Source organism: Oncorhynchus nerka, linkage group LG27 (genome assembly GCF_034236695.1).
Source record: "Oncorhynchus nerka isolate Pitt River linkage group LG27, Oner_Uvic_2.0, whole genome shotgun sequence".
Classification (NCBI taxonomy): domain Eukaryota; kingdom Metazoa; phylum Chordata; class Actinopteri; order Salmoniformes; family Salmonidae; genus Oncorhynchus; species Oncorhynchus nerka.
Window position 1 is genome coordinate 52,874,371 of NC_088422.1, and position 12,267 is coordinate 52,886,637.

Genomic DNA, 12,267 nt, shown 5'->3' on the forward strand with positions numbered 1-12,267 from the left:
GCTCATCTCATGCCTGGAACAGTTATTCTCAAAGAGTGATCATTTGAAACGGGACTCAATTTGACGAGTTAATAATCAATAATAAGAATAAAAAAATGTCAGGGTGACAATCAAAAATCTTTCTTCTTTTTAATATACACATGTTCGGTACAGTTTATTCCTCCTGTTATTTTCTAAATGGGCAATTCCACATTGAACATTGCATGGGGATGTATTACAGCTACCACATATGTTTGGTGAGTAGGCTTAATGATTCTTAGTAGCAAAGTAGCCTAAGCGGGAAAATAGACGAGACACAATTATTCCAAAACTGCAGCTCGTTGTTGGAACACATTTTGAATGTGATACAACTGTCGTCATTTGGCAAGGAATGTAAGCATATCAGTTAGATATGTTTTCATAGACATGTATTTCTGTAGGCCTAATGGGAGCTTGTGTGCACACTCAGGACGCTTTTGTAGAGGGAGCAGTCAGAACCCAATTGAGTGAGACAGAGGGGAAAGGGAATTTAGGGAAAATAACTACGTGATGCTTGGCTTGGTTTCATTCTTATGTCTGGTAAATGCAGGCCTATGGAACACTTCAAGAAAAAATGTCAAATGTTTTCTATGCACAATTCACCAAAAATGTTTATGATCTCTGGTTAAAGATCGAGTTTTGACGTCCGTCAAGATTCATGCCCATCCCTACCTCTGACATGTTTGAACATTTTTACAACTTGTCTCAACAGCATACATATGTGATGCAAGGAGGGAAGAAATAGCTTATTTGGACAATATTACTTACCAAGCAGAGCTGTTTTATGAAGGTACAAATACCCTGTGCTTTTTAATTTTGAGTTAAATAAAATTTAAAAAGTGACTACGGTTGTGCTTGCATATGGGGCTCAGCCAGGACTGTTTGTTCTTGCAAGTGATTTAACCGATTGATGTTGGGAAAATATATGGCAAAAATGGAGTTAAAACAGCTTGGGGAGAAGACAAATTCACAGATTGAGTCATGTAATATTAAGCCTACTGTCACATGCCCATGGTTTAAAAAGGTAAAGGGAAGTTAAAACATGTTCTCGTAGTGCATGCAGCTCAAATAATATGTAACATCCCCCTCCGTGTATCTCCTCCTCATGGACTGCACCAGATTTGCCAGTTCTGGCTGTGAGATGTTACCCCACTCTTCCACCAAGGCACATGCAAGTTCCCGGACATTTCTGGGGGGAATGGCCCTATCCCTCACCCTCCATTCCAACAGGTCCCAGACGTGCTCAATGGGATTGAGATCCGGGCTCGTTGCTGGCCATGGCAGAACACTGACATTCCTGTCTCGCAGGAAATCACGCACAGAACGAGCAGTATGGCTGGTGGCATTGTCAGGATGAACCACATGAGGGAGGAGGATGTCTTCCCTGTAACGCACAGTGTTGAGATTGCCTGCAATGACAACAAGCTCAGTCCGATGATGCTGTGACACACCGCCCCAGACCATGATGGACCCTCCACCTCCAAATCGATCCCGTTCAAGAGTACAGACCTCGGTGTGACGCTGATTCCTTTGACGATAAACGCAAATCCGACCATCACCTCTGGTGAGACAAAACCGCGACTCGGCAGTGAAGAGCACTTTTTGCCAGTCCTGTCTGGTCCAGCAACGGTGGGTTTGTGCCCATAGGTAACGTTGTTGACGTGATGTCTGATGAGGACCTTCCTTACAATAAGCCTACAAGCCCTCAGTCCAGCCTCTCTCAGCCTATTGCGGACAGTCTGATCACTGATGGAGGGATTGTGCGTTTCTGGTGTACCTCGGGCAGTTGTTGTTGCCATCCTGTACCTGTCCCGCAGGTGTGATGTACGGATGTCTCCCTGTAGTGCTGTCTTAGGTGTCTCACAGTACGGACATTGCAATTTATTGCCCTGGCCACATCTGCAGTCCTCATACCTCCTTGCAGCATGCCTAAGGCACGGTCACGCAGAAGAGCAGGCATCTTTATTTTGGTGTTTTTCAGAGTCAGTAGAAAGGCCTCTTTAGTGTCCTAAGTTTTCATAACTGTGACCTTAATTGCCTACCGTCTGTAAGCTGTTAGTGTCTTAACGACCATTCCACAGGTGCATGTTCATTAATTGTTTATGGTTCATTGAACAAGCATGGGAAACAGTGTTTAAACCCTTTACAATGAAGATCTGTGAAGTTATTTGGATTGTTACGTTTATAAAATGGACATATCTATTTTAATACAGACAAGCTCAAAACATTACTATTCATTGAAAATGTCAAATTACCCAATGGATCATGATACTTTTTTGGTAAAAAAAGCGAGGGTGCAAAAACATATGTTTGCACCCTTATTTTGAATGTGGTGATGCAGCGGCTCCGTTTGCTCAGTCGCCTATGGTAGCGCTGACTACTAGGAATTTTGTGTATGTAGCACTGACTAAAAGTAGGCCTACTCGCTGGCATCTGGGTCGCTATCTGTGGTGTTGAAAGTCACCTGTTCGTGCATGGCAGTTGCGTGGGGCACAAGCTATTAGGGCCTGTGAATGTGTGTCTAATGGTTGCGCTGCCTGCTTGCTCCTGTTTGATGGTTGGTTGTGATTGTTTGTTATCTTTATGATCATATAAAAAACATGAGCTGGCGCACACGCAGAGAAAATAATATGATGTAGAGGTGCTGACTAACGTCGAAAGTCATAACAGGCACGTTGTTGGTGTAATACTGGCTCATTGTGAACAGGGGATTCCTGGGGAATTGGATTGTCACCTTTTGCACCATTAGAGTCTGGAGGTGTCCTCAACAGGTTAGCAAACTCCATGAACTGTGCCAGGCCAACATTATATTTAATTATATTATTATATTTTTTGTTGCTGTTTTTGCGGGGTACAAATTTGGTGGTTTTAGATATAGGTGTCACGTGTGCTCCCTCTCCGGCCTCGAGGTCACCAGGCTGCTCGTTATGTCGCACACCTGTCACCATCATTACACGCACCTGCACGTCATCACACACCTGGACTCTGATATATGTCACTCCCTTTGGTTTCTTCCCCAGGCGTCATTGTTTCTGTTCCAGTGTCATATCTGTGTGTTGTCTTGTTTTGTATTACGTTATGTTTATTTATTAAAACACTCACTCCCTTAAAACACTCAATCTCAGCGCACACATTACGATAGGTTATGTCTGAAGTGACACTCTATTCCCTACATAGTGCACTACTTTTGAACAGAGCCCCATGGGCCCTGGTCAAGAGTAGTGTCACGGATCCCCCCGGTACTGCTGCTCATTCTGTGCACTAGTTCCGGAGGTCTATGTCACTTCCCTCTAGGTGTCACTGAACTGTTTGATTACGCACACCTGGTACCCATTCTCCCCTGATTAGTAATTGTATAAGTGTGCCTTTTGTTCACCCTTGTATTGTCAATTATTGTTCCCATTTCTGTTGGTCGTGTGAGTTGTATCAGCTTTTGTGCTGCATCATTTGTGTATTAAGGGTCTTGTGTCGTTCTATGAGGTTTACCCTCGCTCTTTTGTTTGGGTACATCCCAGTGGTCTGTATACGTGTTTGTTTTGGGTGTATTAAAACCCCTGTTATGTATTCCTGCGCCTGTCTCCAAATCCTTTATACCAGTGTGACAAGTAGGGGACTCTATAAGGAATGTGGAGCCATTTCAGACACAGCCATAGGCCCTGCCCAGCTTGTTTGTAGCCTTGATTGTACAATTAGATAACTGGGGATAGAGAAGGTGATGGAAGTCACACCACATACATGCATAGCTACCTCTTCATGGTGACTTATTTTCAATGTCCATTGATTTGGGTTTGAACTTCATGACTAGAGAACACATAATGGCCAAAGAAATGTACAAACCGTATGATATTGTCATCTTTGTGTAAGAGTTTGACCTCAGACCAGGTTGAAATTTTCCACCAAACAGTTTATTTCTGTTGTCATGTGTTCTTTTTCCGCCCTCTGTCTGGTAGCCTGCGTTGGATCTGTTTGTGCTGTCTTGCTAACTCCTGACCATAGGCGTTAGTGCCAGACAGTCCTGACCATAGGCATTAGTGCCAGACAGTTCTGACCATAGGCGTTAGTGCCAGACAGTCCTGACCATAATAGTTAGATGATAGCCTGGTCTGGCACGATCTCAAGACTCTCGTGACCTTTGACCCCATTCCTGTTTGGGCTGCAGGGTTCCTGAATGTGCTGATGAACTGCCAGTGGCAGAGCCTGTTGTGCCAGGTACAGGGCGGGGTGCTGAAAATGTTCCGAGACGAGGGCTGTGAAGAGTGCCCTCAGTACACGGTGCAGCTGAAAGGCTGCCAGGTTCGACCTGGCCCCGACACACCTCAGGCCTACCGCATCACTGTGGTCCAACACGGAGACCAGGTGGCAGTACTGGAGGTAAGGGCTCCGGGGGTGAAGTCCCCCCTAGGTACAAACAGATCAACATCACCCTTTCTCCCTGGTAAGGATATAGACAGACTAGACTGTATGCAGAAATAACGGGGTCAGGAATAGTTCATGGATCACTATGACTTTATTATATTTATTTTATAGTAATTTAGCAGATGCTCTTACACGGAACCCTAAACCGGATGCGCACGTGCGCCATCGTGTGCTATCGTGCATAAATTAATTTTGTCCACCTACACCAAACGCGATCACAACATGCAGGTTAAAATATCAAAACAAACTCTGAACCAATGACATTTATTTGGGGACAGGTCGAAAAGCAATAAACATGTATGGCAATTTAGCTAGTTAGCTTGCACTTGCTAGCTAATTTGTCCAATTTAGCTAGCTTGCTGTTGCTAGGTAATTTGTGTTATTTTACCTGAAATGCACAAGGTCCTCTACAATGACAATTAATCCACACATAAAATGGCCAACCGAATCGTTTCTAGTTATCTCTCTTCCTTCCTTCATCTTTGAACTTATATGGTGATCAGCATCTAAACTTTCATAGTATTACCACGACTACCGGGCAAAACAGTTCGTCTTTTAATCACCCACGTGGGTATAACCAATGAGAAGATGGCACGTGGGTACCTGCTTCTATAAACCAATTTTATTTTTTTTATTTTTTTTATTTCACCTTTATTTAACCAGGTAAGCAAGTTGAGAACAAGTTCTCATTTACAATTGCGACCTGGCCAAGATAAAGCAAAGCAGTTCGACACATACAACGACACAGAGTTACACATGGAGTAAAACAAACATACAGTCAATAATACAGTAAAAAAAACAAGTCTATATACAATGTGAGCAAATTAGGTGAGAAGGGAGGTAAAGGCAAAAAAGGCCATGGTGGCAAAGTAAATAGAATATAGCAAGTAAAACACTGGAATGGTCGTTTTGCAATGGAAGAATGTGCAAAGTAGAAATAAAAAATAATGGGGTGCAAAGGAGCAAAATAAATAAATAAATTAAATACAGTTGGGAAAGAGGTAGTTGTTTGGGCTAAATTATAGGTGGGCTATGTACAGGTGCAGTAATCTGTAAGATGCTCTGACAGTTGGTGCTTAAAGCTAGTGAGGGAGATAAGTGTTTCCAATTTAAGAGATTTTTGTAGTTCGTTCCAGTCATTGGCAGCAGAGAACTGGAAGGAGAGGCGGCCAAAGAAATAATTGGTTTTGGGGGTGACTAGAGAGATATACCTGCTGGAGCGTGTGCTACAGGTGGGAGATGCTATGGTGACCAGCGAGCTGAGATAAGGGGGGACTTTACCTAGCAGGGTCTTGTAGATGACATGGAGCCAGTGGGTTTGGCGACGAGTATGAAGCGAGGGCCAGCCAACGAGAGCATACAGGTCGCAATGGTGGGTAGTATATGGGGCTTTGGTGACAAAACGGATTGCACTGTGATAGACTGCATCCAATTTGTTGAGTAGGGTATTGGAGGCTATTTTGTAAATGACATCGCCAAAGTCGAGGATTGGTAGGATGGTCAATTTTACAAGGGTATGTTTGGCAGCATGAGTGAAGGATGCTTTGTTGCGAAATAGGAAGCCAATTCTAGATTTAACTTTGGATTGGAGATGTTTGATATGTGTCTGGAAGGAGAGTTTACAGTCTAACCAGACACCTAAGTATTTGTAGTTGTCCACGTATTCTAAGTCAGAGCCGTCCAGAGTAGTGATGTTGGTCAGGCGGGTAGGTGCAGGTAGCGATCGGTTGAAGAGCATGCATTTAGTTTTACTTGTATTTAAGAGCAATTGGAGGCCACGGAAGGAGAGTTGTATGGCATTGAAGCTTGCCTGGAGGGTTGTTAACACAGTGTCCAAAGAAGGGCCGGAAGTATACAGAATGGTGTCGTCTGCGTAGAGGTGGATCAGAGACTCACCAGCAGCAAGAGCGACCTCATTGATGTATACAGAGAAGAGAGTCGGTCCAAGAATTGAACCCTGTGGCACCCCCATAGAGACTGCCAGAGGTCCGGACAGCAGACCCTCCGATTTGACACACTGAACTCTATCAGAGAAGTAGTTGGTGAACCAGGCGAGGCAATCATTTGAGAAACCAAGGCTGTCGAGTCTGCCGATGAGGATGTGGAGGTTGACAGAGTCGAAAGCCTTGGCCAGATCAATGAATACGGCTGCACAGTAATGTTTCTTATCGATGGCGGTTAAGATATCGTTTAGGACCTTGAGCGTGGCTGAGGTGCACCCATGACCAGCTCTGAAACCAGATTGCATAGCAGAGAAGGTATGATGAGATTCGAAATGGTCGGTAATCTGTTTGTTGACTTGGCTTTCGAAGACCTTAGAAAGGCATGGTAGGATAGATATAGGTCTGTAGCAGTTTGGGTCAAGAGTGTCCCCCCCCCCTTTGAAGAGGGGGATGACCGCAGCTGCTTTCCAATCTTTGGGAATCTCAGATGACACGAAAGAGAGGTTGAACAGGCTAGTAATAGGGGTGGCAACAATGAGGAGATGGGAGAGGCAGGAATTTCAGCACGACCTACGTCAGAAATAGAAAGGAGTTCGATTTTAGCCCTTGGCGTCGCAGATGCTCGTTAGCGCGCGTGAGCAATGTGGGTGCAATAGTTGAATAACATGGATTTCTACATTTATTTTGCAACGCTCGCGCACGTGACATGTCTGGTCTGGTCAGCATGTTAGCCAGAGCGACTTACATGCTGACCACACCGTTCACGTTGCACGCATGCAAAATAAATGTAAACATACATGTTATTCAATTATTGCACCCACACTGCTCTCGCGTGCCAATGAGCGTCTGCATTGCCAAGCGCTAAAATATAAGTAATTTCTATTTGTGACACTGCCTCTCCCATCTCCTCATTGGATTATAGGAGCAGATACTCACTTGCCATCTTCTCATTGGTTATACCCACATGGGTGATTGAAAGATGAACTGAGTTTGGTCGGTCATCGTGGTAACTATGAAAGTTAGATGCCAATCGCCATATAAAGTCCAAAGAAGAAAAAGCCTGGAAGGAGGAGAGATGACTAGAAACGATTTTGTTGACTATTTTATGTGTGGATTAATTGTCATTGTAGAGGACCTTGTGCATTTCAGGTAAAATAACAACCTAATGTTTATATCCCAGGACAAATTAGCTAGCAACAGCAAGCTAGCTAAATAGGATAAATTAGCTAGCAACTGCACGCTAGCTAGCTAAATTGCCACAAATGTTTAATGCTTTTCGACCAGTCCCCAAATTAATATAATTGGTTGTGTCGTGACGTTTAGCTTGGGGGGGACAAAATCAATTTGCGAACGGCAGATTTGGGTGTGTTGAAACAGGAGAAATTAGGGTATGTTGAAACAGGAGAAATTAGGGTTGTGCCTTGCTCAAGGGCAAATCAACACATGTTTCACCTAGTCAGCTCAGAGATTCAAACTAGCAACCTTTCGGTTATTGGCCCAACACTCTTAACTGCTAGGCTACCTGCCGATTCATTTACATCACTATAGTTAATATAGATCATAGTGGAAAGATATTTCACACTTCAAAAACTTTAAAGAAAAGCTTGTTATTATGCGATGACTACCAAAGGTGATCAAGTTATTTCCCACAGGTTTATATTCAATATAAAACAAGTCAAAACTCCAAAATCAAAATTCAAAATTCACCAATTAATTCCTGGAACAGAGCATTCATTGTGTGTTGTTGAAACTCCCCTTCTCCGTCTTCTTTCTCTCTATCCCTCTCTTTCTGTGTTCGTCCATGTCTCTGTCCAGGCCAGCTGTGCAGATGAGAAAGAGCAGTGGTTGCAGCTCCTACAGGACGGGAGTGTAAGCCAGGATCAGGCTGACTCTCTATATGACTCAAAGCCTGCTGGAGCCCTCAGGTAATAAATGTTTTTGATGATCACTAGATCCCTTGGTTTGGATCTACAAAACAGAGTAGGAGTGCTGATCTAGGATCAGCTCTCCCCGGTCCATTTAATCTTATTAATTGTGATCTAAAAAGCTAAACTGATCCTAAATCAACACTCCTATTCTGAGACACTTGATACATACGGACCTAGAACAATGTTTTTACATTTTTTTCCCCCAACCATCAGTGGTTTGAAGGAGCAAAGGTTCCCAACCTCAAACATGTACATAGATGACCCCTTTCACCAGCACAGTGGAAGCGGCCGCTCACAACCCATCTACTCCAACACGGCCATACTGGAGCACATGGTACGGCCCATTCTCGGGGTGGGGGGGTAATATGTTGTATAGGGACATTTTTTTGTTCTGACTTAACTCCTTTGCTACCGTTCTCTTCACCTGGGTTCTGTTTGATTGGGATTCAAACCAATGCAGGTTAATTAACTTTTAAAGGTGCTTTATGCTTGAATCTTGATTTTATGAAAGCGATCTCCACAAATGTCTGGGAAATTGCCTTTGAAGTCTATTGTAGTGCACAGTTCGTTATTCTTTGTTGGTTTGAATTCCAGCCTAATACATTGTGTGTCCAGGGTCAAGAGAGAATTTGTACCTTCAGACTTGAATAAGGACACGGTCAGGTAATGGTCATAGGCGTACATTTCTGTTTGTAGTAAACTGTACAGTTGACAACAGTCAAAAGAAGCCAGTGTGACTTTGATGGACCTACTGTTAGCTGTTGATATTTCAACGGATTTCCTTTGTTTTGCTCTCATCAGTTCCAGAATTCCCATAACGTCGCCAGGGGAGACTCAGTGTCATCGAAGGATTCAGTCAACTACAGCAACACTGATATCTTTAACAATCACAGTAAGTCGGATTCAATGTTCACCCCTTCAGGTGTTCCTCTGTAGGAGACACCACAGACATACCAAATCAAATCAAAGTTTATTTGTCACGTGCGCTGAATACAACAGGTAGACCTTAGAGTGAAATGCTTACTTACAGGCTCTAACCAATAGTGCAAAAAAGGTATTAGGTGAACAATAGGTAAGTAAATAAATAAAATAGCAGTAAAAAGACAGGCTATATACAGTAGCGAGGCTATAAAAGTAGCGAGGCTACACACAGACCCCAGTTAGTCAGGCTGATTGAGGTAGTATGTACATGTAGATATGGTTAAAGTGACTATGCATATATGATGAACAGAGAGTAGCAGTAGCGTAAAAGAGGGGTTGGCGGGTGGTGGGTGGGACACAATGCATAGCCCGGTTAGCCAATGTGCTGGAGCACTGGTTGGTCGGCCCAATTGAGGTAGTATGTACATGAATGTATAGTTAAAGTGACTATGCATATATGATAAACAGAGAGTAGCAGCAGAGTAAAAAGAAGGGTTGGGGGGGACACAATGCAAATAGTCAGGGTTTACCTGTTCAGGAGTCTTATGGCTTGGGGGTAAAAACTGTTGAGAAGCCTTTTTGTCCTAGACTTGGCACTCCGGTATGCCATCCGGTAGCAGAGAGAAACAGTCTATGACTGGGTGGCTGGGGCCTTCGACAATTTTTAGGGCCTTCCTCTTACACCGCCTGGTGGAGAGGTCCTGGATGGCGGTCAGCTTAGCCCCAGTGATGCACTACCCTCTGCAGTGCCCCGCGGTCAGAGGCAGAGCAATTGCCGTACCAGTCAGAATGCTCTCGATGTTGCATTTGGCCAGTTGGACATATCCTGCAATTTATCAGGCACTAGACCAGGGATAGGCAACTTTGATGGGACAGGGGCCACAAAAAAACTGAACTCATCATGAAGGGCTGCAGTGGCTGGCCACTAAACTAATTTAGCAATCTAAAAAATGTTTGCTGACATTTATTTATTTTACCTTTATTTTACTAGGCAAGTCAGTTAAGAACAAATTCTTATTTTCAATGACGGCCTAGGAACAGTGGGTTAACTGCCTGTTCAGGGGCAGAACGACAGATTTGTACCTTGTCAGCTCGGGGATTCGAACTTGCAACCTTTCGGTTACTAGTCCAACGCTCTAACCACTAGGCTACCCTGCCGCCGACATGGGCTAATTGACTGACTATCAGTGACTGACATAACAAGAGAAAAACTGATGATACACAACCAAATTTTGAAATTGCACCTTGTGTATTCTACTATTCTAACTTGCAAGGGTTAGTTGAGACCTCGCATGAGGGCCTTCAAAAGGTGGGCGGGCCACCAGTTGCCCATCCCTGCACTAGACTATAGTCAAATCAAATAAACATTTATTGGTGACACACACAGTTCAGCAGATGTTATAGCAGATGCAGTGACATTCTTAGCTCCTAACAATGTAGTAAAAGTACACAAATAATAAAATACAATTTAAAAAACACAACAAGAAATCAAGAAATGTAAATGTAAACAGAAATCCAAATGCAATCTATATGTATATACACCGGATGAATTTAGACAAGATATACTAAGAATGATATGTACAGTAGTAGATATAATAGATTGAGCTGTGTCCAGTAATAAATTATATTTGGTGTGTATAAACAGTAACTAAAATGTAATGCAGAAATATTAGAATGAGCAATGTCGAGAATACAGTATTTGAATAAAACATTTAAACGTGTTAACCCTCGCAAGGCTGCCGGCCCAGACGGCATCCCTAGCTGCGTCCTCAGAGCATGCGCAGACCAGCTGGCCGGTGTGTTAGGGACATATTCAATCAATCCCTATCCCAGTCTGCTGTTCCCACATGCTTCAGAAGGGCCACCATTGTTCCTGTTCCCAAGAAAGCTAAGGTAACTGAGCTAAACGACTATCGCCCCGTAGCACTCACTTCTGTCATCATGAAGTGCTTTGAGAGACTAGTCAAGGATCATACAGTGAGGGAAAAAAGTATTTGATCCCCTGCTGATTTTGTACGTTTGCCCACTGACGAAGAAATGATCAGTCTATAATTGTAATGGTAGGTTTATTTGAACAGTGAGAGACAGAATAACAACAAAAAAATCCAAAAATGTTATAAATTGATTTGCATTTTAATGAGGGAAATAAGTATTTGACCCCTCTGCAAAACATGACTTAGTACTTGGTGGCAAAACCATTGTTGGCAATCACAGAGGTCAGACGTTTCTTGTAGTTGGCCACCAGGTTTGCACACATCTCAGGAGGGATTTTGTCCCACTCCTCTTTGCAGATCTTCTCCAAGTCATTAAGGTTTCGAGGCTGACGTTTGGCAACTCGAACCTTCAGTTCCCTCCACAGATTTTCTATGGGATTAAGGTCTGGAGACTGGCTATGCCACTCCAGGACCTTAATGTGCTTCTTCTTGAGCCACTCGTTTGTTGCCTTGGCCGTGTGTTTTGGGTCATTGTCATGCTGAAATACCCATCTACGACCCATTTTCAATGCCCTGGTTGAGGGAAGGAGGTTCTCACCCAAGATTTGATGGTACATGGCCCCGTCCATCGTCCCTTTGATGCGGTGAAGTTGTCCTGTCCCCTTAGCAGAAAAACACCCCCAAAGCATAATGTTTCCACCTCCATGTTTGACGGTGGGGATGGTGTTCTTGGGGTCATAGGCAGTATTCCACCTCCTCCAAACACGGCGAGTTGAGTTGATGCCAAAGAGCTCCATTTTGGTCTCATCTGACCACAACACTTTCACCCAGTTGTCCTCTGAATCATTCAGATGTTCATTGGCAAACTTCAAACGGGCATGTATATGTGCTTTCTTGAGCAGGGGGACCTTGCGGGCGCTGCAGGATTTCAGTCCTTCACGGCGTAGTGCGTTACCAATTGTTTTCTTGGTGACTATGGTCCCAGCTGCCTTGAGATCATTGACAAGATCTGGGCTGATTCCTCACCGTTCTCATGATCATTGCAACTCCCCTAGGTGAGATCTTGCATGGAGCCCCAGGCCGGGGAGATTGACAGTTGTTTTGTGT

At 43.8% G+C, this 12,267-nt stretch overlaps 1 protein-coding gene across 2 annotated transcripts in view; it reads left to right on the forward strand.

Moving 5' to 3' along the window:
* The window catches only part of si:dkey-220o5.5 (actin filament-associated protein 1-like 2), a 117,069-nt gene that overhangs the window by 95,123 nt on the left and 9,679 nt on the right, over positions 1 to 12,267 (forward strand). For both annotated transcript variants that reach the window (XM_029638603.1, XM_065011777.1), the window contains 4 exons: positions 4,178 to 4,389; positions 8,193 to 8,302; positions 8,519 to 8,639; positions 9,107 to 9,197. In XM_029638603.1, the coding sequence (XP_029494463.1) occupies positions 4,178 to 4,389; positions 8,193 to 8,302; positions 8,519 to 8,639; positions 9,107 to 9,197 (534 nt within the window). The remainder of the gene's footprint in view (positions 1 to 4,177; positions 4,390 to 8,192; positions 8,303 to 8,518; positions 8,640 to 9,106; positions 9,198 to 12,267) is intronic.